The 22,314-nt window shown below is 48.5% G+C and overlaps 1 protein-coding gene across 1 annotated transcript; it reads left to right on the forward strand.

Annotated features, from left to right (window-relative positions):
- Positions 1-701: 701 nt before the first annotated feature.
- On the forward strand, positions 702-22,124 carry CACNG5 (calcium voltage-gated channel auxiliary subunit gamma 5). The gene is made up of 7 exons (XM_068913769.1): positions 702-868; positions 2,380-2,578; positions 15,967-16,202; positions 17,310-17,396; positions 18,103-18,243; positions 19,493-19,638; positions 20,078-22,124. The coding sequence occupies exons 3-7, from the start codon at positions 15,995-15,997 to the stop codon at positions 20,333-20,335; spliced, it is 840 nt and encodes a 279-aa protein (XP_068769870.1). The 5' UTR covers positions 702-868; positions 2,380-2,578; positions 15,967-15,994; the 3' UTR covers positions 20,336-22,124.
- The last annotated feature ends 190 nt before the right edge of the window (positions 22,125-22,314 follow it).

Genomic DNA, 22,314 nt, shown 5'->3' on the forward strand with positions numbered 1-22,314 from the left:
TGGCTCCGTGGACTTCAGACGAGCCTTCCAACCAGCACCTCCTCCACATCTTGTGTCCCGGTTTATTCCGAACTATCAATTCAGGATATTGAAGTTTTGCTACCTGAGCACATCTCGGGCAGAGATGCCGGCACTTCTCAGACAAAACGCTGGGAATCGCTGAAGCGCTTTTGGGGTGAAGACAACGCGTGGGCAAAGGGGTATTTGCCACAGACTGAATTGTTTGGACTCCACGCAGTCACTTACTCTTGTCCAGTAATCAACGAACCGCTTTTGCTACCTTCCCGCTGGGGAGTCCAGCGGCGCCCGCCCTGCTCTCCGCTCGAGGCGCGCCCGGAGACGCGGCCCTCGGGCGGGCGAAGCCCTGGCGAAGCACAAGCTCTCGCCGCAGAAACCGCGCTACAAACCCCAGCTTTGCCCGCTGCGGCCGACGCCGGCGGTTTCACCCGGCCCTCGCCCACCAGCTGCCCCCCTCGCCGCCGGCCGCCTCCTCCTTCCTCCCGCATCCAAGGAGAGCGCCCCGGCGCCCCACACCAGGACGGAGCCGCGTCCTCATTCCCGCCTCTGCTCTGGATTGTCTGGTTGGGCCGTAAACGGCGCGGCAGCCGCTGCCAGGGCCCCCGGCCCTGCCCCTCCGCCCCCCTCTCCCTCAGCCCGGGCACGCCGCCGCCGCGGGGGCCGGAGCGGGCGCGGCGGCAGGCAGGGAGGGAGGCGGGCTGTGGGCGGGCAGGAGGGAGGAACGGCGGGATGGCGGCAGTGGGCTGTCCCCGCCGGCGCCGCCGGGCGCTGCCCTCTGCTGCCGGGCTGCCCCGTCCCTCCGCGGCGCGTCCCCGAGGCAGCGGCCGCGTCCCGGCGGCGGCGGAGCCCGGTGAGTGCGGCGGGGCGGCGCGGGGCGGCGCGGGCCGGTTCGGGGCGGTTGGGGGCGGTTGGGGCCGGCGCTGCGCTATGGCGGTGCCCGGGGCAGCCGGGCGGCGAGGCCGGGCTGCCCGCGACGGCCGGCGGGACTGCCTTAACCCGGCCGGTTTGCCTTAACCCGGCCGGTTTGTGTGTCCCGGTTGGTTTACGTTAATCCGGCCGGTTTGCCTTAACCCGGCTGGTTTGCCTGTTCTGGCTGCATTGCCTTAACCCGGCCGGTTTGCCTTAACCCGGCCGGTTTGCCTTAACCCGGCCGGTTTGCATGTCCTGGTTGGTTTGCGTTAACCCGGCCGGTTTGCCTTAACCCGGCCGGTTTACGTTAACCTGGCCGGTTTGCCTTAACCCGGCCGGTTTGCATGTCCTGGTTGGTTTGCGTTAACCCGGCCGGTTTGCCTTAACCCGGCCGGTTTACGTTAACCTGGCCGGTTTGCCTTAACCCGGCCGGTTTGCATGTCCTGGTTGGTTTGCGTTAACCCGGCCGGTTTGCCTTAACCCGGCCGGTTTACGTTAACCTGGCCGGTTTGCCTTAACACGGCCGGTTTGCATCTCCTGGTTGGTTTTGCGTTAACCCGGCTGGTTTGCCTTAACTCGGCCGGTTTGCGTGTCCCGGTTGGTTTGCATTAACCCGGCTGGTTTGCCTTGACGCAGCCGGTTTGCCTTAACGCAGCCGGTTTGTGTGTCCCGGCTGGTTTGCGTTAACCCGGCCGGTTTGCCTTAACGCAGCTGGTTTGCGTGTCCCGGTTGGTTTGCGTTAACCCGGCCGGTTTGCCTGTCCCGGCCGGCGTGCGCGTCCCAGCCAGCGGTACCGCTGCCGCTCCGCCGGCGCAGGTGAAGCGACCCGAGTTGTGCGTGTCGCAGAAGCCGTGTCCGAAAGCCCAGGGCTGACTCCGGCACGTGGTGAGCTGCACGCGTTCAGCTGGGGCTCTTCATCCCAAGGCCTTTTCTCAGCGAAGCTAATCAAAACCCCAGCAGGTCTCTGGCAGTGGCTCTGGCACTGTGAGCACCCCCGTCCTCACCAGTGGTTTTTTTGTGTGATGAGCTGAGAAAAGGAAGTGCGTTTTTCCCAGGGGATATAAAATCCACAGGAAGGAAGGAGCTGCCGATGTTTTCCAGTGTAGTAAACCTCTTGGAGGATAGTGTGAATTCAAGAGAGGCAATGTGGGGAAAACCTGACCTGGTTGTTAAATTAAATAAAATTAAAAAAAAAAAAGTTGGATCATGTGTTGCCATATGAACAAGTGAACAGAGATGTGGCGCCTGTCTTCACTTCTGCACACGCTAGGTCTTCACGTCCTCTGAAAGGTGGTGAAACACAAAATGTGCTATTTTAGCCGCCGCAGCAGCGGGCTGAGAGAATTTCTGACGTGCAGTTTGGCTGTTGATTAATTGCTTGACGTTTTGCAAAACTTTATCAGTCCCTCAAGCGTGATGGTGTTTTGCAGCTTTTACCGTTGCATCTTGCAGGCACGAAGCAGTCCTAGGGGTGTCGTCTCGCCCAGTCCGGAGCCAGCGTCGGACGAGCAGCGGGAGGCTCGTCCGATCCGACCCGTGGCACCGCTCTTCCCTGCAAACCTAACACCGGAGTGTTAGCACCTGAGTTCCCTAAACTCGGAGGCGGAGAAGGCGAGGAAGAGGAGGCGCTCCCTGAGCCTGCGTGGCGTGGGTAAGCCTTCGGGGAAGGGCAGCGAGGAAGTTGCATTCGCTGGAAGTAGCCCTCTTTCAGCAAGAATGCTCAAAAAAAAAAAAAAAGGGTATTTTTAGTTCCGACCGTTGGGAAGGTAGCAGAGGGTGCTGCGGGTCTGACCCTGGGCAGACAGCTTTGCTGGAGGAGCGCTGCCACGTTAGCCTTGCTCTTCTCAGTTGTCTTTTGATTTCACAAGTGACGTATGCCTGGGCTCCTCTCGCAGGCTATAGTTTCGGGGGACTGTTTCAGTCTGTCGCATCTTGAGCCATGTAAAAAAACAAGCAGCAGGAGACTCGCTTTCAGCAGACTGTCACTCTGCTGTCACTCCTTAGCCTTGCTTGAGACGCAGATAGCGGCTTTCCCATGGCTGCTGCCTGCTCCGTGGGGCTGGCCCGCGGCAGCAGTGTGGATGTCGCTCTGCAGAGCCCGCTCTCTCTCGTGGGTGCCCTGCTGCTGGGGGGAAGGACATCTTCCCGAGCGAGCTCTGCTCCGCAGGGCTCCCTGGGGTCGGCGACGGAGCAGCAGAAGAAATGAGCACGCTCCCTGAGCGCCCCACGCCTCTCCGGCGGGGGCTGATGTGCAGCTGTAAAGCGCGGTGTCCAGGAGACAGAAGTGTTTCTGTATATTTAATTCTCCAATTTCATGTTGCATTATTGTAGCTGTTGAATATATTCATTGAGCTGAATGAATCCCCATCTGGCAGAGTCCGTACCACAACGTTTGCAACTTCAGCTTCGGTTTTGGAGAGGGAAGGGAATATAAGATAAGAAAGGGAAATGATGCACAATCCTACAGAGAGTTTATCTGGATCAGCAAGCTAGGATCTAAGCAAGTGCTCAGATAGAGTGAGTGCCAGGAGTTTTTTCATATGTCAGGCTGGGAAGACTTAAAGCTTTGGGTTTAAGGTGGCGCTTTTAAAATAACTAGATGAGTGAGTCTAGGTCCTAGTTTCAAAAGTTACGTGGGAGTCTTAATCTCACTGCAAGTCGTTGGGGCTTGGGTTCTAAGTGCGTTCTAAAAACAGGATTTGGAATCAGTCACTTACACCAATTTTATTGTTGTACAGCCACATACTTACTTCTGACATTTTTACTAAAATACTTACTGAGAAAATGGGATTTATCCTAGGACCACAGCGATGTGCCATTCGAACTTGGAAAATGTGATGTTACGGATCAATGGAGTTTGTGTCCCCTTTGCAAGATGGGACTTCCAGCTTTTCCTTCATTACTGAGGGAGGCATCATTGCTTATCAGTGAAAAACCTCGCTGGAGTGGTGCTTACAGCTGCACTGGGGTTAGGGAGGGGGTTGAGTAGTACAGCAGATGGCATCCACTGACCCCAGACAACTTGCAGATAATTCATTTTCCCATTCAGTGCACGTCCGGTGCTCCTGGGTGACATTCCCTTCCACAGGGACCAGAGGCTCAGATCTGTCAGGGTTGCAGTGGAGAACAGGAAGGTCCTCACTCACCTTTGCAGCCCTTCAAGTGAACAGCACCATGCCCTGGATTTCTTCTCAGGAGACATTAAATGTTTGATTAAAATAGGTTTCCCTGTTCTCTGCCCCAGCTCTGGCTGTGAATATCTTGGTCCCTCACTCTCCCTTTGAGAAGTGTGGTATATTATGTTCTGCAGAGGTGGCCAAAACATGGGATTGCAGCAGGGTCTCCCGGATAAGCACCTCTCTCCCCCTGCTTCCAGTTATTAAGTGGTGTAAAGCAGAACCCAAACTCAGCAGAAGAAGTTAATACCGTAGTGTCAACCTCAGCAAGCGAACAGCTGGTTTATACAGGAATTGACTTGGATTGAAGGCAATTCAAGAGTAGTTGAAGCTTCACCCAGCAGAGGTACAGTAAACAGAGGCGAGGGGAAGCCAGAAACATCAACCATTGCTTAGATCCATGCACACAGAAAGAGTTTTTCCAGTCTCATTTTTCAGGACAAAGTTGCTCACTGGATGCTGTCCCATGCGAAAACTAAGCCATCTGTTCTTAAGGATTAGTAGTTCAGGGACTGAGATATTATTCATGTCAGGAAGATAGTTTTTAACTATCTGGGACTTACCTGAGATGATACCGAAGTCAGTCGCTGCCCTGCACCAGGGCTGGGAAGTGAGCGCTATGGGCGCACGCGAGGATCGGAAGGAGAGACAAGCAGGTGCTGCAAGAGGAACGGCGGAGGCACGAGGAGACCTTGTGGCACCCTCTGTGCCAGCTCTCATGGTGGGACAGACCGCAAACATGCTGTTTGTGCCACAGCTAAAGTCGTACCTCAAAGCTCAGGATCCGAGAGATCTTCCCAGCACTTCGGTGGGGTCTGAGTAAGGCCCTGTCAGCAACTGTCGTAGGACTGGCTGCTGCTCTTTCTTCCTCTGTGCTTTTTAACCTTTGGATGATCCTCACTGAGCGTAGGTGTATGCCGTTTCTTTTTACAAAAGCAAAAAGCCCAGTCTGTGATGCTGTCAAAATACCTGAACTGAACAGTGGCTCTGCTTTCGTTTCTTGCCATAACCAGGCTCCCATCTCCTGCCTATGTGTCTGATTTCCCCTGATTCTTGCTGGCAGGGAGGCCCAGTGCTTATGTCTCCCCGGTGACGTTCAGGGGTGCACTGACTTTGCATCTGATGGAAAATGACGGTTTTGCTTGGATACTGTTGGGAGATCCTGGAAGCTGCAGATGGCCAGAAGCAACTCAAATCCAACCTTGAAACCTGGGTGATTTGAAGAGCTGTGTAAAATATTTTTCATGCTGGAGTTACTGCCTGGGAAGCAGCAGAACTCTCCTGAAGTGTAGAAAAAATGTGCTGCAGGCAGGGTGAAATCAACACAAAACTGCCCTTTTTTCCATACAGTAACCGAAGGAAAGCCAGGATGGCTGAAGAGGAAAGCCTTATCTGTGGGTCAGTGTCATATGTTCTGACTAATAATACATTCTTACTGTAACACATCTTACCAACCGAACGGAGTAGAAAACGTCAGGTTATTATATAAGCGGTAGGAAAGGTAGTGTTGGGTGGTTGCTGCCGGGACAAATGATGCTGTAAAGGAACTGCGTGAATAGGAGAAGGGCACAGGTGAAGAGCACTATACTCAGGCCAAGGTTCGTCTAGCTATGGGTGCCAGCCTGGAGGAAGGATGCAGAAGGAGTGACGCCAAGTAGACCTCTTCCCTGCAGACTTTTCCAGGATGAGGCTGCGCTTCCCCATGCTGAGCAGGGGAATGGATGCGCTCAGGAGGTCGCGTTGCGCTCGGCAGAAAGCTGTGCTGCTCCCCTCCAAGCCCCAGCTTGCTTGTGTGGGGGTCGCTTGGAGGCGTGAGACCTTGCAGGGTTTCAGTCTCTGTTGCCCACTGTTGCAAAGGACCTGGCCAGGTCTTATTGTATCAGTGGCTGAGCAGACAGTCTGGGCTCCAGACAAGTTACTATATATCTAAATCCAGCAGAGGAAAGTTTGGAGTGGCTCAAAAAGGGAAAAGAGTCAGGGCGTGCAGGCAGAAGGCTAAGCCATGCTATTTTAAATTGTTGGGTCCTTGGGAATAGCAAGTGTGTTGTATATTCTGCGTGATTTTCCTATCCCGTCTGCTGGGATATTAACAGTTAAATCCTTGAACTGGCAAAGAATCTTGCTAAAATCCTGGGCAGCACAAAGTTTAAGATCTCAAAAATGCTATGAAAATGCTTATTATATACTTTAAAATCACAAGTCCTGACTGTTAAAGCCAACAAGCACCATAAAGCAAAGATCCTCCTTCTGTGAAGGTCAGCCCAAACTTCTGTGGGCGCTCAGTGGCAGATCTCAAGAGCTTGTGCACAGAGACCATGCTCTTGTGAGCTTTGAAGCTGTGTCCCAAGCTGCTTAAGCAAAGCCAAGAGAGATGGCAGTTGGATTTGGCCGGTTCGTTTTAACAGAAGCAGCTAGTGACACTTGAGTTGTTAAGATGCTTGTCTGAAGCGTGGGTAATATAGTCCTTCTCCAATTTCATTATGCTGTTGTTTCGGTACTCAGCGGCTTTGTGGCAAAGCTGGGGAAGGGGAATGTAATCGTCTGTTAGCTGAATAACAAGGCATCTGCTCCATGCTCGCAATTGTCTTTAATAGCGCGGAGTGGTTAGAGGCCTCCCGGGCCGTGGTCTGCACACGTGCAGACTGCCCAATGTGCTGTTAGTCTGCAGAGTTTGTTGTTCAGAGACAAAAATGGTGCTCAGGGGATTTCTTGCTTTCTCTCATTTGTCACACGGAAAGTATTCATAAAAATACTGTCAGCGCTTCCAAGAAGAGCTCCACCAAAGTGCTGGAGCAGGGGAGAGCTCCTCCAGTGGACACAGAGGACCCTCTCTGCATCCTGCTGTGCGGGTGCCTGGGGTTCACGTGCTCCATGGGACATGCAAAACTGGAGAGAAGGGTAAGGCAGAGTATTTTTAACTGGCTCTTGATGCTATTTTTTTCCTTCTAACACTGCTTAATTTAACTTGAGCTGTCATGCATTGAGCATTAAGGGAAAAAGAAGGAAACGGGGTGTTGGTGAAGAGATTAGTCCTCTCCATTGAACATCCTCGCAATAGCAGTCACATCTTCTGAAAGCAAGGATGTGTAATTGGGGCTTGTTCTTAGACCTTCTGTAGCAGTAAAAGTTTATAGCCCAGAGAAATTTCATGCATTGGTGTTCATAACTCATGGCTCTTGCAAAGCTGAGGGAAAGGGTTACACTGCATATGTGGTTTCTGTTCTTAGCCACATGAGTTTAAAACAACCTAAATATCCTATATGGCCAGATATGGAAAAGGTGTCTGGGATCTTCAGTCACATTATGTCCTGCCTTGCTGCAGGAAGGACGTAGAGACCTCGAAAAGCTGTCATTATGCAAAGAGATTTATTTTCCTCTTCTCAGTATATCAGAGAACTCAAACCATTGCAGGACTTTGTGCCATCTTAAACAACATTTGGAAGTGAACAAAAACAACTGTTGACGATCTAATATTCCACTAGACCAAACCAGACTCAGTCCTCGTGTGATCTGGATGCACATCTGCTGCTGAGCCAGCTGTTCTTTCGCTTTTCTCCAGTTATTGCACATTCAGGGAGGTTAAGTTGCCTTCATTTATCCATGTCACCAATTTCATCTGCATCAGACAAGGTGAGCTGAGGGTGGCACACTGCGCTGAAGCCAGAAGAGGGTCACTGGATCATCGGGTTACTGGAGTTTATGTATTTAGGCTGTAAAGTGCAGCCAGTAAATTACAGCGTGCAGAGGTTAATGGGGAAGCACCATTTTGCATAGCACAGAGCAATGAGATTTCTGCAGATCTTATAGCAAAGGTCCCAGCTGATTTGCTTTACAATGTTAAACATATTCCTGTTATTCTTCCTTTGTAGCTCTTGGTAGTATATTAAAACCTGCAGTTTGAGTCACGTCGCTTATTGGGAACAGTCTAACATATTGCAAGTAGATGAATATCAGATATCTGCTTTACCCACAGAGGGTGAAAGGACATTGGGAAAAGGCTTCACAAAGCAAAGGTCTCACCCCGTTGTCAGCAACGTAAATTTGGAGTGTATATATAGTTCATATGTGGAGAATTGGACTTAATGTGCCCAGGCAGTATTGTGAGCTCAGGGCTTTAGCTCCTACTTCCCTCTTGAGGAATGCATTTTACATAAAGCTTTTCTGCAAAACCGCAGGGTTGGAGTCTATCGGAGTGTGGATGTGGCGACCTGCCTGCCATCGGCCTGTTCCCTGTTCTCCCAGCCTGGTGCACTCCTCATGTTAATCAGTCAGAGGTGGAGAGCTGAGGCTGGGTGGTCTTGTGCTGTTGCGGTGGTCTCGTGCGGTCCGGGCCCTTCCTACACCCGAGGCTGCCGCCCTCCCGGCTCTTCCTGGAGGCAGCCAGCAGCCAAGGCTTTGACTGAGGCGATTCCTGTGCTGCAAAACTTGCCTTTTGGCTGATCTGCCAGAACCCGAGTTTGCTGACCTTCAAAGTGCACATCGCAGGTTTTCCGCTTGCCAAAGCATTACTTCAGCTGGGGTTAAAAGAGGTAAGAGCCTTAAAGCGCCAAGCAGCTATGAGACACTTGGTCAGTAGGAAGGGTGTGTTGAACATGAGCTTTTGGGGGGGATATTTGTGGATCCAGAAAGACCACGTGAATGAGCGCTAGCTGTATGCACGTGGGCTGTGCTGGAGAACGCGTGAGCTAGGATTCAGTTGTCAGTTGTTTGGTTCAGTTCAGTTGATTATTTTATTTGTTAAAAGTTGCTGGCATTATCAAAAGCCATTGCTGAGAATGAGCTGAACCTGGAGCGTGGCACTTCGATGGCTGCAACGGGGTGGACTGCGTGGTGGGGGCATCCATTTCCCAAAAGGGTCTAATTGAAGGACTGGAGTTGGGAAATAAATTGAAGTTGCTGCTCCTTTGACCTTGGGAGTATCACTTTATCTCCTTGTACTTGGTTTCTGCACCTGTAAAGCAGCAGTAACGCCTTGCCATCTGCAGCTGAAGATGCTCCGTGACACAACACCCTTGCAAACCTGGACAAGACAAAAAGGGCAGGTTTTGCGTAGCGTGCAGCCGAAGGGTTCAGGCATGGTAAGGATGAGAGGGAAGGAGCAGTCATGGGTCAGCCTTGGGGAGTTCACGGTGTACGCTGAGGATTCAGCAGAAAAATGTGATACTTTCTGTACAGCATTTTCTTTGTTCTTGCATTGCGGTAAAATGACTGATTTTGATCGAGCGTGAAAAAAATAACTTGGACAAGAATTGAAGCATGGGAAGAGCTAGGGAAAAGGGGAGTTTCTCAAAGAAGTTATGGGTGTCAAGTTTAAAAGAAAAATTCTAAGTAATCCCACGCATTAAATGTGTTACTGGTGAACATTACAGTGTTGCGGTCACACATTGTTTCTTCTAATTATTTTCCGGGTGCAATAATTCTGTCTGCTCCTTGTGTCTGATCACCAGAAAAAAATTAATAGGATTATCATTGGTGTGGCTTAATTTAGGTTTAAATGATTCATAACCAGCCTTAAAAAAAAAAAAAAAAAAAAGAAAGCTCTCTCAGGAGCCTGCCAGCCCAGTGTTCTTGATTGACTCAGTGCTGCTGTTTCCATAATGCCTATAATGCTAGTTTTTTGTGTTGGGCTTGCAGTACAGCGCTGCTGTTAGCAGCCAGCGGGAGGCTTTCAGGTCCTGAATTGATTCTTTTGAAGTTTATGGCTGCTGGTAGTAGCAGTTACTAGGTCTTGTTCAAACAGCTATGATATAGACCATTCCATTTCTTAATATCAGGCTAAAACTCCTCCACATCAAAAAGATTTATTTTTATACTTAATTTTTCCAATATATAATTTCTCTCGCGGAAACTGAGCTGAGGAAATTTCTTTGTGGCATTAACACAGCTCTGTAATGCTGCCGTCTGTATTTCCATCTTCCCGTGAAAAACGTGTCCCTGTGGGGCCCCATGGCCCAGAACGGGGCTCGTGGACACAGTGCTCTGGCCAGGACTTGGATGAACCGGCCACTCCGGCCGCATGGCATAGGGCAAATCTCTCCATTTGGTCTTCCTCCATTTCCCTTTCTTTTAGAGTTAAGGGAGATACTGCTTTCCTCTTCAGCCATCCCAGCTTTCTTTCAGTTATTGTACAGAAAAAGGGTGGTTTTGTGTTGATTTCATTGCTGCCTGTAGTGTACCTTTTCTGTGCTTTAGGAGAGATCTGCTGCTTCCCGAGCAGTAACGCCAGCATGAAAAATATTTTACGCAGCTCTCCAAATCACCCAGCTTTCGAGACTGGATTTGTGGAGTTGCTTCTGGCGCTCTGCAGCTTCCAGGGTCACCAGATGGAGTTGTGGACGCTTCACAAGAGAGCTTCTCCTCACCCTCATTTGTGCTGAGCGGCGTATTCCCAGCTGCAGATAAAGTGGTCTCACCGCATGCTCCTTCACGCCAAGATCCTTTGAGGTAAAAACCTCTCTATAATCAACAGAGTATTAGTTACAGAGTCTGAGCAAAGCTGGCACTGCCTAGTCAACAAGCTGCATCTTGCACAAGCTGTTCCAGTAGCAAAGCATTTGCTCCCATTGGCTGCTCTTTAAGCTCAGTGGTAGTTGCTATTCCATTTTGTGGTCAGCTTTCTATTTCATTTTGGTTCACTTGGTTAAGGGATGTCCTCACACTTAACAAATTGGGGCACGGCCTCCAGAGAGCCCCAAGGCCTGGTCCTATTGCCCAAACCCTCGCAGCTTTAGAAAGTTTAGTTCTGAAAGAGCTGCTCTCCTTGACCTGTCTATTTTTGCCTGCGTATGTGGCCTGCATTGTGTCCTGAGAAAGAGATCGTGCTACTTGAAGGCCTTTTATTTTTAGCTAGCCCAATTTTTTTGTCACAGCTTAGTGGGAGCTCATCCTTTCAGTTTAGCTTCGTCACAGCTCATTCTCTCTTCTTGCATTTGCTGGCTCTTACCCGGTTCCCTGATGCTCTTTGTACCTCTGATAGTTCACTCAGTAGGTTTCATATCCCCTTTTCACCGTTCTTCCATCCTCTTTCTTTCTGTTCTGCCTAGTCTCTTCCACTGCCTCAGTTCCATGGCTTAACCTGTGATTTGCTTGTGCCTTTGCTTTACAGCAGGGACGATGCTTTTAAAATTGCAGAGGCAGGCCGCCACGTTTGTTCTGGATCCCAGCATCCCTCCGCAAATGAAATGTTCCCTCTTGTCTGCTCTGATAACCTTGGCTGTGCTTCCCCTCATCGCAAACGTCAGGAAATTGGCGGTGGTGTTCTAGCAACATGAAAATCAATAGCTGCCTCCTCTGCTTGGCTTAGCCCTGCTCTTTCTGCTCTTACCCTGGGTAAAAAGGAGTGTTGTTTCCCACTGAACTCGGGAGCAGTGATTTATTGATACAACTCATCCTGTTCAGCCAGTGACATATTTATTTTTCTCAGCCCATCCACACAGCCTCGAGCGATGGCTTGTGCTCTGTGTTAGCTCACGGAGGTGTGGGCTTAAAAATCAGACCAGGGTAATGTTTTCTTTTTGTGACCGTGGAGCAGTAAGTACAGGCTGCGAGTCACTCCTCAGTCTGGGTGAAGTGGGTTAGTAGCAAGGTAGCAAGGCCAAGATTCATTTCGGTTTCTGAACGTGTCAGTCCTAGAGAGGTGCATGTTCAATTCCCGTCAGAAGCTATGGCTCCAAGACAAAAAGAAATTCATTATGAGGACTGCAGATTACATTGCAGACTGCCCTTATTATTCCCTGCACTGCTACCGAAAGGCACAATGTGATTGAAGGAGCAGGAACAGTTCTAAGGTCCTATTTCTTGGAATTCTTTGGGGCTGTATTTGTTTAATTTGTCATTCAGATACTGTTGGAAACTGGACAGCCTTCACCTTTTCAGCTGTATGAAGCGTAACACAATTCATAATGGTTAGTGGGGGCTAAATCTCTGCTGTAAATCGAGCTCACTCCTGTCTATGTCCTTGAAAAATCTTTCTCTTAGGAGCCCTGCTAATTCTTAAGGCACCGGACTTCAGAAAAGCTTTGTTCTGAGTAGCTGCTGTGCATCCTCCCTGCATCCCAGTGCCCTGCTTTGTCAGACTTGATTTTATTTTCCAGTGCAGCAGTAATAAGTGATTACAGGGAAATTAAAGTGTGAGCGAGAAAAGAAATGAGACAACTGAAAGGTGTGATTTTGATACCTGACCCCTTTTTTTCCTGCTGCTAGAGTTGCCCCAGTGACCAATATAAATTATGCCAAACCAGCATCTTTTTCTAAGCCCTGGGTGTTGACAGACAATAGACCACAGGGAGTCACATACTTAGCTATTTTCCTCTGAATGGCTTTATCTGGACTTTCACATAGTCCCTACTTTGATTTTTGGCTCCTTATTAACAAAAAATGTGCAGTAAGGAATTTTGTTGATGATACATGAGCCAGGAATTGGTTCCAGCTCCTTTTACCATTTTGGCACCAAAATGCCATCAGGGATGAAACGTTCTGTAGTAAACACTGTTCATTTAGTTGCGGCAACTAGAAAATATGCTCAGAGTGAGTTAAGGGGAAGAGCTGATGAGTCAGAGGATCTGTGCTTTGCCTGGTCGTATCGCAGGATCGAAAGGGATCTTTAAAGGGCTGGGGAATAGCACGTTCTCTGTAAAAGTAAGTACAATTTTGTTCCCTCCCCACATATTAAGACAATTCAGCATTGTTACTGGACTGTTAAAATGCAGTGCTGCCTTTGGAGTAAGTGCTTCTCTGCCCTGTAACTACCACTCTTTAGCTTACCTTAGCTTACTACCACTCTTAGCTGCTGCCTAGTAATGCCTCAGGGAAAAAAAATGGGGAATATCTCCTGCGTGTCTTGCACTGTTCTCAGCAGCGTGTGCCTGGCTTAGATGCGATCATCTCGCGTGGTGACTGACGGTCCTAGGTCAATAGGAGCACCCATGGCCCTGTTTCACCCTCTACCCCGTGCTTGCCTGAGAACAACGTCCTCTCTTTCCTATCCCTTGTCTGTGAGCGGAACGCAAATACCTAGAATCACTGCTGGGAATACTTAATGTCCTGGTCGTCTTGACCTGAGGGAACCATTACATAAAAACATAAAAACAAGACTCTTTAGCAAAGCCAACAGTGCAAAGCTTGCAATGGCATGAGATGGAGCATTTGCTTGGGCTGTCTGTAAGTGACAGCTTTCCCTTTCCTGTAGGTCGGTGCCTTCTGGGAAAACTCTGCTCGGTGTGGAAGTGGGAAGAGCCAAATTCTTAATCTCATATGGAAGAGAATTGTAATAGCTGTTGCAGCATTTGAGGGTGCAAGTACATCTGCTTCCTAACAAGATGTACTTGACTGCTTTGTACTCAGTTTAGTAGGGGAAAATAAGTGTGTGTGTGTCGCGCTCTCTCTAAATAATTTGCATGTCTTCTAGTAGCATTCACTGGTTTTCATCTCTTAGACTCTACCCAGAGCAGCAAGATGGAGGTGCGGGTAGGCTTTGTGTGCTGCGTCTGTTCAGTAAATGCAGTTGTTTGGACCCCACAATAACTGTGTGCCTCCCTCGTAGTATTCTTGTATGAAACCTGCTACAAGATCATCCCAAGATAGGACTGTAGGGGAGCTTAGTTGTGTGCATTCGTTTTATAGATATCCTTTGAAAGAGCTTGCCTTGCAAGCTGTTCAGTGGCAAGAAAAAACTACCGGAGCATCATCTGCTTATATTAATCACGAGGGAACCTGTGGTGGAAGTTTCTCTTTGGAGGCTTTCAAGTGTAAAAGTGCGTGCTATGAGGGTTTTTGGCATCTCTGAGAGTCACCGTAAGCAAGTATTAAAATATTTGCATCAGAGGTGGAAGAAGAAAATCTTTCCCCTCCTGTGTGCCCCCCCCCCCCCCAAACTTTTCAGAACAGCAAGCCCCAGTCAGCCCCTGGACCAGGCAGGAGTTGCGTTTCCTGGTCTAACCACTAACTCTCATCATCTTTCACTGGAGCAGTGCCAGAAGCAAGACCTGTACTCCAAAGTGTCCCTTCACCAGCTTGGGCTGAAACAACAAATACAGGGTGTGAATATAGACGTGATTGAGTTATTCCTGTGTAAGTGCATGAGCTGACGCCCAGAGAGATGTATGACGTATGCGCCACCACTCTTATGTTTATCTGTCATTATTTTGGGAATAGATGTTTAAAATGAAATGAAGTTACCACATCTGTTTGTTTAGGATGATTCTGCCTTCCTTAGCACGCAGTTCGGCACAGTAGCTAAACGCTGGGTCGTGTCTGGAGCCTCGTCCTCACTTGTCTCCCATTTCTTGTCCCTTGAAACTTCACACAGCATGAACAAGGCCTGTGTAATTTAAAAAGAAGGCCAAGGAAGGTACATCCTGCTGCTACTATGTTAAATTTGGTAGCTTTGTTGTCTAGCTGGAATATTTTTTCCCCTCATTGTCTGCAATGCTGAACAACAGCAAAATGTACCTTGGAAGATAAACATGACACGGCACTTATCTGTGATTCAGACTGTCTTTATGAAAGCAGTCAACAGAGCTGTCGCCTCATTCCCACTCACCAGAAGACTCTCTCTCTCACGTATCTTTTTCTTCTTGCTCTTACTCCTCTTAACCTCTCATTTCTGTGGCATTTTTCCCCTCATATTAATTGTTCTTTTTCTCTGCTGCACTAGAATTGTCATTTCTGGTAGCACTTTATCAGTCTGGGAGGCTCTCTGAGAACTGCTACCTTCTACAGATTAGCAAAAATAAAAGAAAAAAAAAAGTTCCATCCATAAGCAACGTGGGGTGTGAAGGGGTTTTAAATTTCCACCTTTAATGTTTGCCCAGATCCTGACTGCAGTTCTTTGGCCCGCGTTTCCCAGTCTCCCACCAAAGTACTAGTTCAGGTTGGACCAACTTAGTGTCTGTGTTTGGCTGATGCTGGTACTTGCAACCCAGCACGGCTGCGCTCCAGCAAGCACAAGAAAGAGCAAAAAAAGGTAGACCAGTGTGCCACATGCTGCTCTCCTTTCATTTGTTGCTGATGTCATTTAGTATGTGTAAGTGTAGCATGCTTTTGGCAAAGCAGGAATCTCTCAATAATCCCAGAACCTCCCGGGGGTAAGTCTATGCTGGAAGTGGAAGAAGGCAGCGCCGCGTGGGACGTGCTGATGACAAGAGGTGTGGCGAGCGGGACGCGTATGCCACGGTTGTCCCCTAGCCCTAGCTCCCCAGCCTCTGTTATGGGGCTGGTTTCACGTCTGGGAGACTGAGGGGTCTGCATGACTACGGGCATGTCATCGCCTGCATTAGAAGTGTTTTGGTGCTTGCTGCTCACTGGTGCGTACGTGTTTCTGTAGATCTGGGAGCTCGGTGTCCTCGTACCTCAGTGCCTTCCTGTAGCAGCGAGATACTGCTGGCGCTGCTGACCTCACCCGAGCGTTAGATGATAAAAGATGCTGAGGCAGCCAGATACTGTGGTTAGTTGGCTGGCTAAATCCTTAGCTAGATGAGGTATTGGATTTGGGTGAAGCAGTAAGCATTCATGTAAAACAAATGAAAGCAGAGCAGATAAACTGCTCAGTGGCCAGGACGCATCTCTGGGTCTCCAGGGCTGGCTCTCACATGCTCTGCGGCATGTTCAGCAAGTCCGTGAGCACTTGGCCGGAGCAGGGCAGCAGTCAGGTAGGATTTGGTTCAAATTCTCCATCTGTCAGGGCCTGCTGTGATTTTTTTAATGGCTTATTTCAGCTTGACCTAAATAAGCAATTGGGGGTGCAGGGGGGAGGGGAGAAGGGGCAAAGCTTTCGACACTGGCATTTCCTCAAGAAAGCAAAGTTGCAAATAGTTGAGGTGCAGCCGGCAGTAGCTACTAACCATGCCGGCCCCTGTGCCCCCAGGCACCCCGTCCTGGCGCCGCAGCCTCCGATGCGCCTCGGCATGAGCACGTGCGGCAGGAAGGCTCTCACCCTGCTCAGCAGCGTCTTCGCCGTCTGCAGCCTGGGTCTCCTGGGCATCTCCGTCAGCACCGACTACTGGCTCTACCTGGAGGAAGGCATCGTCCAGCCCCAAAACCAGACGACGGAGATCAAGATGTCGCTGCACTCGGGGCTCTGGAGGGTCTGCTTTTTGGCAGGTATGGCCTTCGTATGAAGAAGTTTTCACTACGGAGTTTTTTGTCATGTTTTCTGCAGAAAAGGGCACAGGCAGTCAGAGTTTTTAGAAGCTGGGCCTGGCTTTGCTTCCAGACTCCCGCCCAGCTGCTGGCGAGGCATGTAATTGCCTTGTGCCCAGTTTCGGCAGTCAAATGGATAAGTTTTCCTTCCCATGGAGGTGCGAGGCTGGTTCCTCCCTGCCGGAGCTGCTCCATGGGCCGGGACCTGTGCCCCCGTTTGGGCACCCGCACCAAATGTTTTTGTCCCTGGAAAATTCAGATTCAGGTCAGCTGAAATGTTTCCTCTGTTCATGCTGATTTGGACGAAGCCATTTGGCCGAGGGGAGAAAGTTGAACAAAGCCCAAATAAATGGGGATTTCAGACTGACAGTTTTGAAATGTTGTGAAGTTTGCAACACTGCTTTGAAAAAGCCCTAGGAGAGAGGGACTCTGAGGCCTCTCCCAGCATGACCTTAAATCTTCTGGCTCCCGAGTCTGTGCTTTGGTGTTCCAGGGAACCCTTTTTTTGTAATCCCGCGTTCTGTGTCAAGTGTTAAATGTCTGTCCCACGTGGAAAGGGCCTTTCTCCCCACCGCTCGCTAGCCACCTTACTGCTGTACAGTCCAAAGAGATCCCCAGCAAGAACAAGGAGATCTGGAGCTCTCTGATTCAAAAGAGCAATTGCTCATGCCAAATTCATTGAAAAGAGTAGTCTGAGAATGAGAGGATTTTATCTGCCGTTCCCATCTTGGAACCTGTTATTTCTCCTTTTCAGTATTCCCACAAAAATGTACTGAATGACCAGCACTGTATTGATTGAGCTGAAATATTTCTGAGCAAAACCCTGGCCTCCTTCCTGTCTGTTCAGCCAGCTGTCGTTCTTTCAGCAGGGACATTTTAAAAGCTGATCTCTCAATGAGATTGTAGTTTACAGATATATTCTTCCAGATAGAAGCAGCGCTAAAAAGCAAGATTGTTTTTATGCATGCACTGGAATTAATTTTAAAGCCACTTTTCACACATACTCACACACTCCCAAATAAAATACTGCAATTAAATTGCGGGAACGAATCAGTCTGTTTCCTGCAGGTGAAGAGCGTGGCCGGTGCTTCACTATAGAATACGTCATGCCCATGAACGTCCAGCTGACGTCTGAATCGACAATCAACGTCCTGAGTAGGTGTTCTTTCATGGGGTCTTATTCTTTGCAGCTTGCAAAGCACAACAGGTCACTAGGGATCCCCCCAAAAGCTCCTGCTTCACTGGGGGTGCTACTTCACCAAGATGCAACTACATTTTTTAGTGTGTGAATCATCTGATGTGCTCCTAAGCATCTTTTTCTAATGGCAGGAAGCTCACAGAGGCTGTAAACAGAACCATTTCCTTGCACTGCCTATTCAGCGCATGTGTTTATTGAAGCATTTGGCTTTATGTTCTCCTCTCAGTAATTTGCAGCAGTATTTCTTCTGCAGCGGTCAGTTTTACACGTTACCCAATGGGATGAGTTAAAGACGGAGCGTCACAGCTCTCACTGTAAGTTCTGTAGTCATTTTTGATTTAACAAGTAAAAGTCACGAGTAAACAGTTCGGCACCTCTGCTGGGGAAAAACACGGGTTCCAACGGGTGGGTTTTTTTCCCCCATGTAACGCTTCACGTGGAAACCTCGGAAATGCAAACATTAACAGATGTTTCTGCAGAATTGCACCTGGTTAGCAAAGACACCTGAGGAGAGGGGGACCCTTGCAAGGGCCGGGGAGCCGCATAGCAGGAGCAGGGAGCGAGGAAGGACAAGGCAGTAGCAGAGCAGGGCAGGTGGAGCCGTCTCTCCAGCTGGGGGGAGGACTAACCTATCGCGCTTTCTTCTCCTCCTCTCCCAACCAGAGATGATTCGTTCTGCTACCCCTTTCCCTTTGGTCAGCCTCTTTTTCATGTTCATTGGTTTTATACTGAGCAACATCGGCCACATTCGGCCTCACAGGACCATCCTCGCCTTCGTGTCTGGAATATTCTTCATCCTGTCTGGTAAGTTTTGTCAGCAAAAATTCCCCTCGATCACACGTTTGTCGGGTTTTACCGCAAGCTTCTCTGTGGTGTAGTGGAGGGTCATGAAACCCCAATCATTTGGATGTTTGCCATAAACTATATTTTTATGAATATTATCATTCATAAACATGAATATATTTTGAATGTGAATATTATGTTTCAATTTACTCTAATCCACGGGTAAAACTGGTGCCACAGGTAACAGTAGTCCATGTGGCACAACTGAAATGTGAACCAGATTTGCGCAGTAGTTTTATATGCAGAATTCGCTACTGAGAGCAGCAATGTAATGGCGCACTGGGGAAGGGCTGCCAGCAATACTGAAAAATGGCATTGTGAGTTTGAGGCCATTCATGTGAAAATGGTTTTTTTTTTATTGTTTTTGGAGGGGGAAGGGTAATTAGGCATTTGTCAAAATCTTCTTTGCCTCGAGCTCAAGCGCCTACCCCTACATGGGCACTGCGATGAGGTGCCTGGGGCTGGCTGTTGTGACAAGCTGGTGAGCGCTGGCCTCAGGGATGCAAGCCCTGCTAGACAAAATGGAAATATTAATATCACATCCTGTGCACTACATCTAATTAGAAAGAAGCAGCAAATTCTTGACCATAGGAGATGTTGGTGCTTTTCAGTGCTCTCATAGCCCACTGCTTTGGCTCCTCACTCAAGCTGGTGCCTGCCTGGGGGGCTCCCGGCGTGACCCCCGGCTGCGCTGGTTTGCAATATCACCGCTTGCCCACTAGCAAGACTTGCTCAAGGCAACCGTGCCACAAGGAGGCAGGAGGAAAAGCACCCGCAGTTATTCCCCCAGGAGCAGCTCCTGTGAATGCGGGGTGGGGAGAGGACACTTCCTTCTCACGGTAAGTCGGTCACAGGAGATATCTGAAACCTCAAAATAATCAGCCAGGATATGTCTACATCAGACAAGTGAATGTTTTATTCATGGCGTTATCATAGCGTTAAACAAATAGCTGTGACAGCTGAGCTTTGAAGCAGGCTCCTACGCAGTGCACAGTTCAGAGGAACTTGCTTAAGAACATAATGGTTCAACTGAAGTGACATAAGTGCCCTGGCTTAGTTCGGTAGGGAGCAGCCTGTTTCCCCAGTTATTTCAAGCGCAGCCCACCTGTTTGCATTTTCACCTGCCAGTTTGGCCTTAAAGGAGGGTGCTCCTTGAACTGCTTTGCACCTAAAGCGTTTACTGCTGCCTTTCTCCCTTGTGTCTCCTCAGGTCTGTCGCTGGTGGTGGGACTGGTTCTGTACATCTCCAGCATTAATGACGAGATGCTCAACAGGACCAAGGACTCTGAAACTTTCTTCAATTACAAATATGGATGGTCATTTGCATTCTCTGCTATCTCGTTCCTTCTCACAGAGGTACTGGCCAGCTGTGAGCTCTGTGACGTGCCTGTAACATATTCTGTTCTCGGGTGCTGGGCACAAGTGTAGGCCTTGTCAAGAGGCTGTAAAGAAAAAGAGGGCCGTGATGGGTTTTAAAGGCAGACCCTGAGGTCAGATGAGTGATGTATAGCATGGTGGGAGGCACGTATAGTGGGATGACAAAGAGACCCAAGCCTGGAGCGCTGACGGGGCAAATCATTTGACCAGCGCTTGAATCGAGGAGGAGGTGGTGTTACTCGATGGTATTTATTGTAGGGTCCCAGGAGCATAGGGGCGTGAAGGGACTTGCCTCAGGCATCCTTGCGACTCACCAGCAGAGCAAAAAAAAACAACCTTTCTTTGCCGTGCTGGTGTTTGTGGAGGAGGCAGGCAGCGGTGCAGTGAGTAGCCGGCGGTGTCTCTCTCTCCTCTCCAGAGTGCTGGCGTGATGTCTGTCTACTTGTTCATGAAAAGATACACCGCTGAGGACATATACCGCCCTCACCCCAGCTTCTACCGTCCCCGCCTGAGCAACTGCTCCGATTACTCCGGGCAGTTCTTGCACCCAGATGCGTGGGTACGTGGACGCAGCCCTTCAGATATCTCCAGCGAGGCGTCCCTGCAGATGAACAGTAACTACCCAGCGCTGCTCAAGTGCCCCGACTATGACCAGATGTCCTCCTCCCCGTGCTGAGTGCCACGCACCTCTGCACCTCCTTGCAACGAAGAGGGCACAGTTGCGGTGTCCTGACTCTGTCTGTCATTTTGTAGGCCACTCTTTCAGGGCAATTCTCTTATTTATAGGATCATAAATAGAACAGTAGAGATTGGTTATATAACCAATAATATAACTAAGACAATTGGGATATTTTCCTTTCTTTTTATTTCTTGGTTTTTTGATTCTTCCCTGTAAAGCTAAAATCTCTCTGAAGCCCTGTTCTTTCAGCTCTTCCACACACACGGTGTGCCATTGAGCAAGTGGTAGTTCTGCGTGTGGAATAAATCCCAGGCTGGGCTTGATAGTAGAGAAAAGAAAATCAAGTAGAACTAAGAACAAAAAGAAAGTGTGTTTTTTTGTTGAGGTAGGCTGCAAAAGTTTTTGCATTTGACTGTATCATTTAATTGTAGATTTACTGCTCTAAAGGCCAGTCAGACTAAAGGATTTGTGTGAATTTCTGAGTAACAGTCACCATTAGAAAAATAAAAATTGTGACTTGATTTGATATTTACTGATTAATATCTCTTGCTGGGTATCACTTTTAAGCAGGCAGCAACGGGAACTAGCTCAAGCATCCCTCAGAAGGCCAAGAGAGAGTTAGCTTGTTGTTTCTCTAGGGCCGTTTGCACACTGTTTCTTAAACATCCTGAGTTAGACCTCCATGCACCACAACCCACGGGTACCTTTACTGTTCGGAGTGGTTCAAACACCCAGATTTAATCCCTAGTCCAATAGTCTGGAAGTCTGAAGAGCAACTGGGAGAATTTCAGTGCAGCTGAAAACTACCTAAAACCACCCCATAGAAAATACTAGGCACAGGATTTAGGTGACTTTGCAGCTGCCTGAGTATGGCCTGGACAGAAGTGCAAATTATTTAAAGGCAAGTTCTCAAGCTGGTTTAAAGTCGCATAGCTGAAATTAATGAAGCTAGTCCACTGTAGCAAAATAATTGGCTCATGTTTTATTTTTGCAGAACATGGTATTTTAGCTACATCTCATATTACTTTCTTCTGAGTTACTTTTTTTTTTCAGTTTTTAATTTTAAAAATTTCATGTGATGCTCTTTGGTCTTAGAAGACCAAAAGCTGCCAGGGTGTGAATGTCAATCTAATTGTAAATGAAGATTGGGGAACAAAAAGGTAATGCTCCTTCATGCACTCCTGTGGAAAGTACGAGCTTGTCACCGTGCAGAAGAAAGCTTTGTCAAGCCTTTTATTTCTGTTCCTGTTATTTTAAACCTTTCCGAAATTTTCATTTGTGCGAAACAAAACCCTCTAGGATTCTTGGTACATTTGAGCTTGTTTCATCTTATTGTAATTAAATAGAATATATGCGCTTTTGACCTCATTTGTAACATAATATGTAATGAATGTTGTATTGCTTTATTATTATTTATTTATTATTTATTAAGATGCCAAACGAAGGTCCAAGTCATGGAGCAGCACCCGCTATTTGTGTTGACTCTGACACCACAGGGTTCTGTGGGACGTCACTATATGTGTATATACCAGACGACTCCCGAACAAGATTATTTCTTGTCCAGTTCCTTCAAATAAGGAAAGCAATGTATATTTGGTGTCATTTACTCCTAATTTGCTAAGTTTTAAAACTAGGGCATCTTTTTTGTAAGTACAGTTGTATTTACCCTTAATTTTTGTATTTCCCTCAAGCATCTGTTTCTCATTCTAAAAGACAATTTGTACGTTTCATGTAACAGGTCAGCTTCTAGGAATGTTCAAGCATTAAAGAAAAAACAGCCATACCATCCAGTGTTCAGACTTGCTGTTCTTCATCTGTTCACCCCAGCTAAAGATAAAGCCCAACCTTTTAATTTACGGGCCCTAACCTCCCTGTCCAGTGTTACTCAAATGGTCCCACAACAGGGCTGACGTTGGTTAAAATCGGCCAATGGATCCTGAAATGTGATCTCAAGAGCCTTTGTCCCTTACAGGAGT

Source organism: Struthio camelus, chromosome 19, assembly GCF_040807025.1.
Source record: "Struthio camelus isolate bStrCam1 chromosome 19, bStrCam1.hap1, whole genome shotgun sequence".
NCBI classification, from domain to species: Eukaryota; Metazoa; Chordata; class Aves; order Struthioniformes; family Struthionidae; genus Struthio; species Struthio camelus.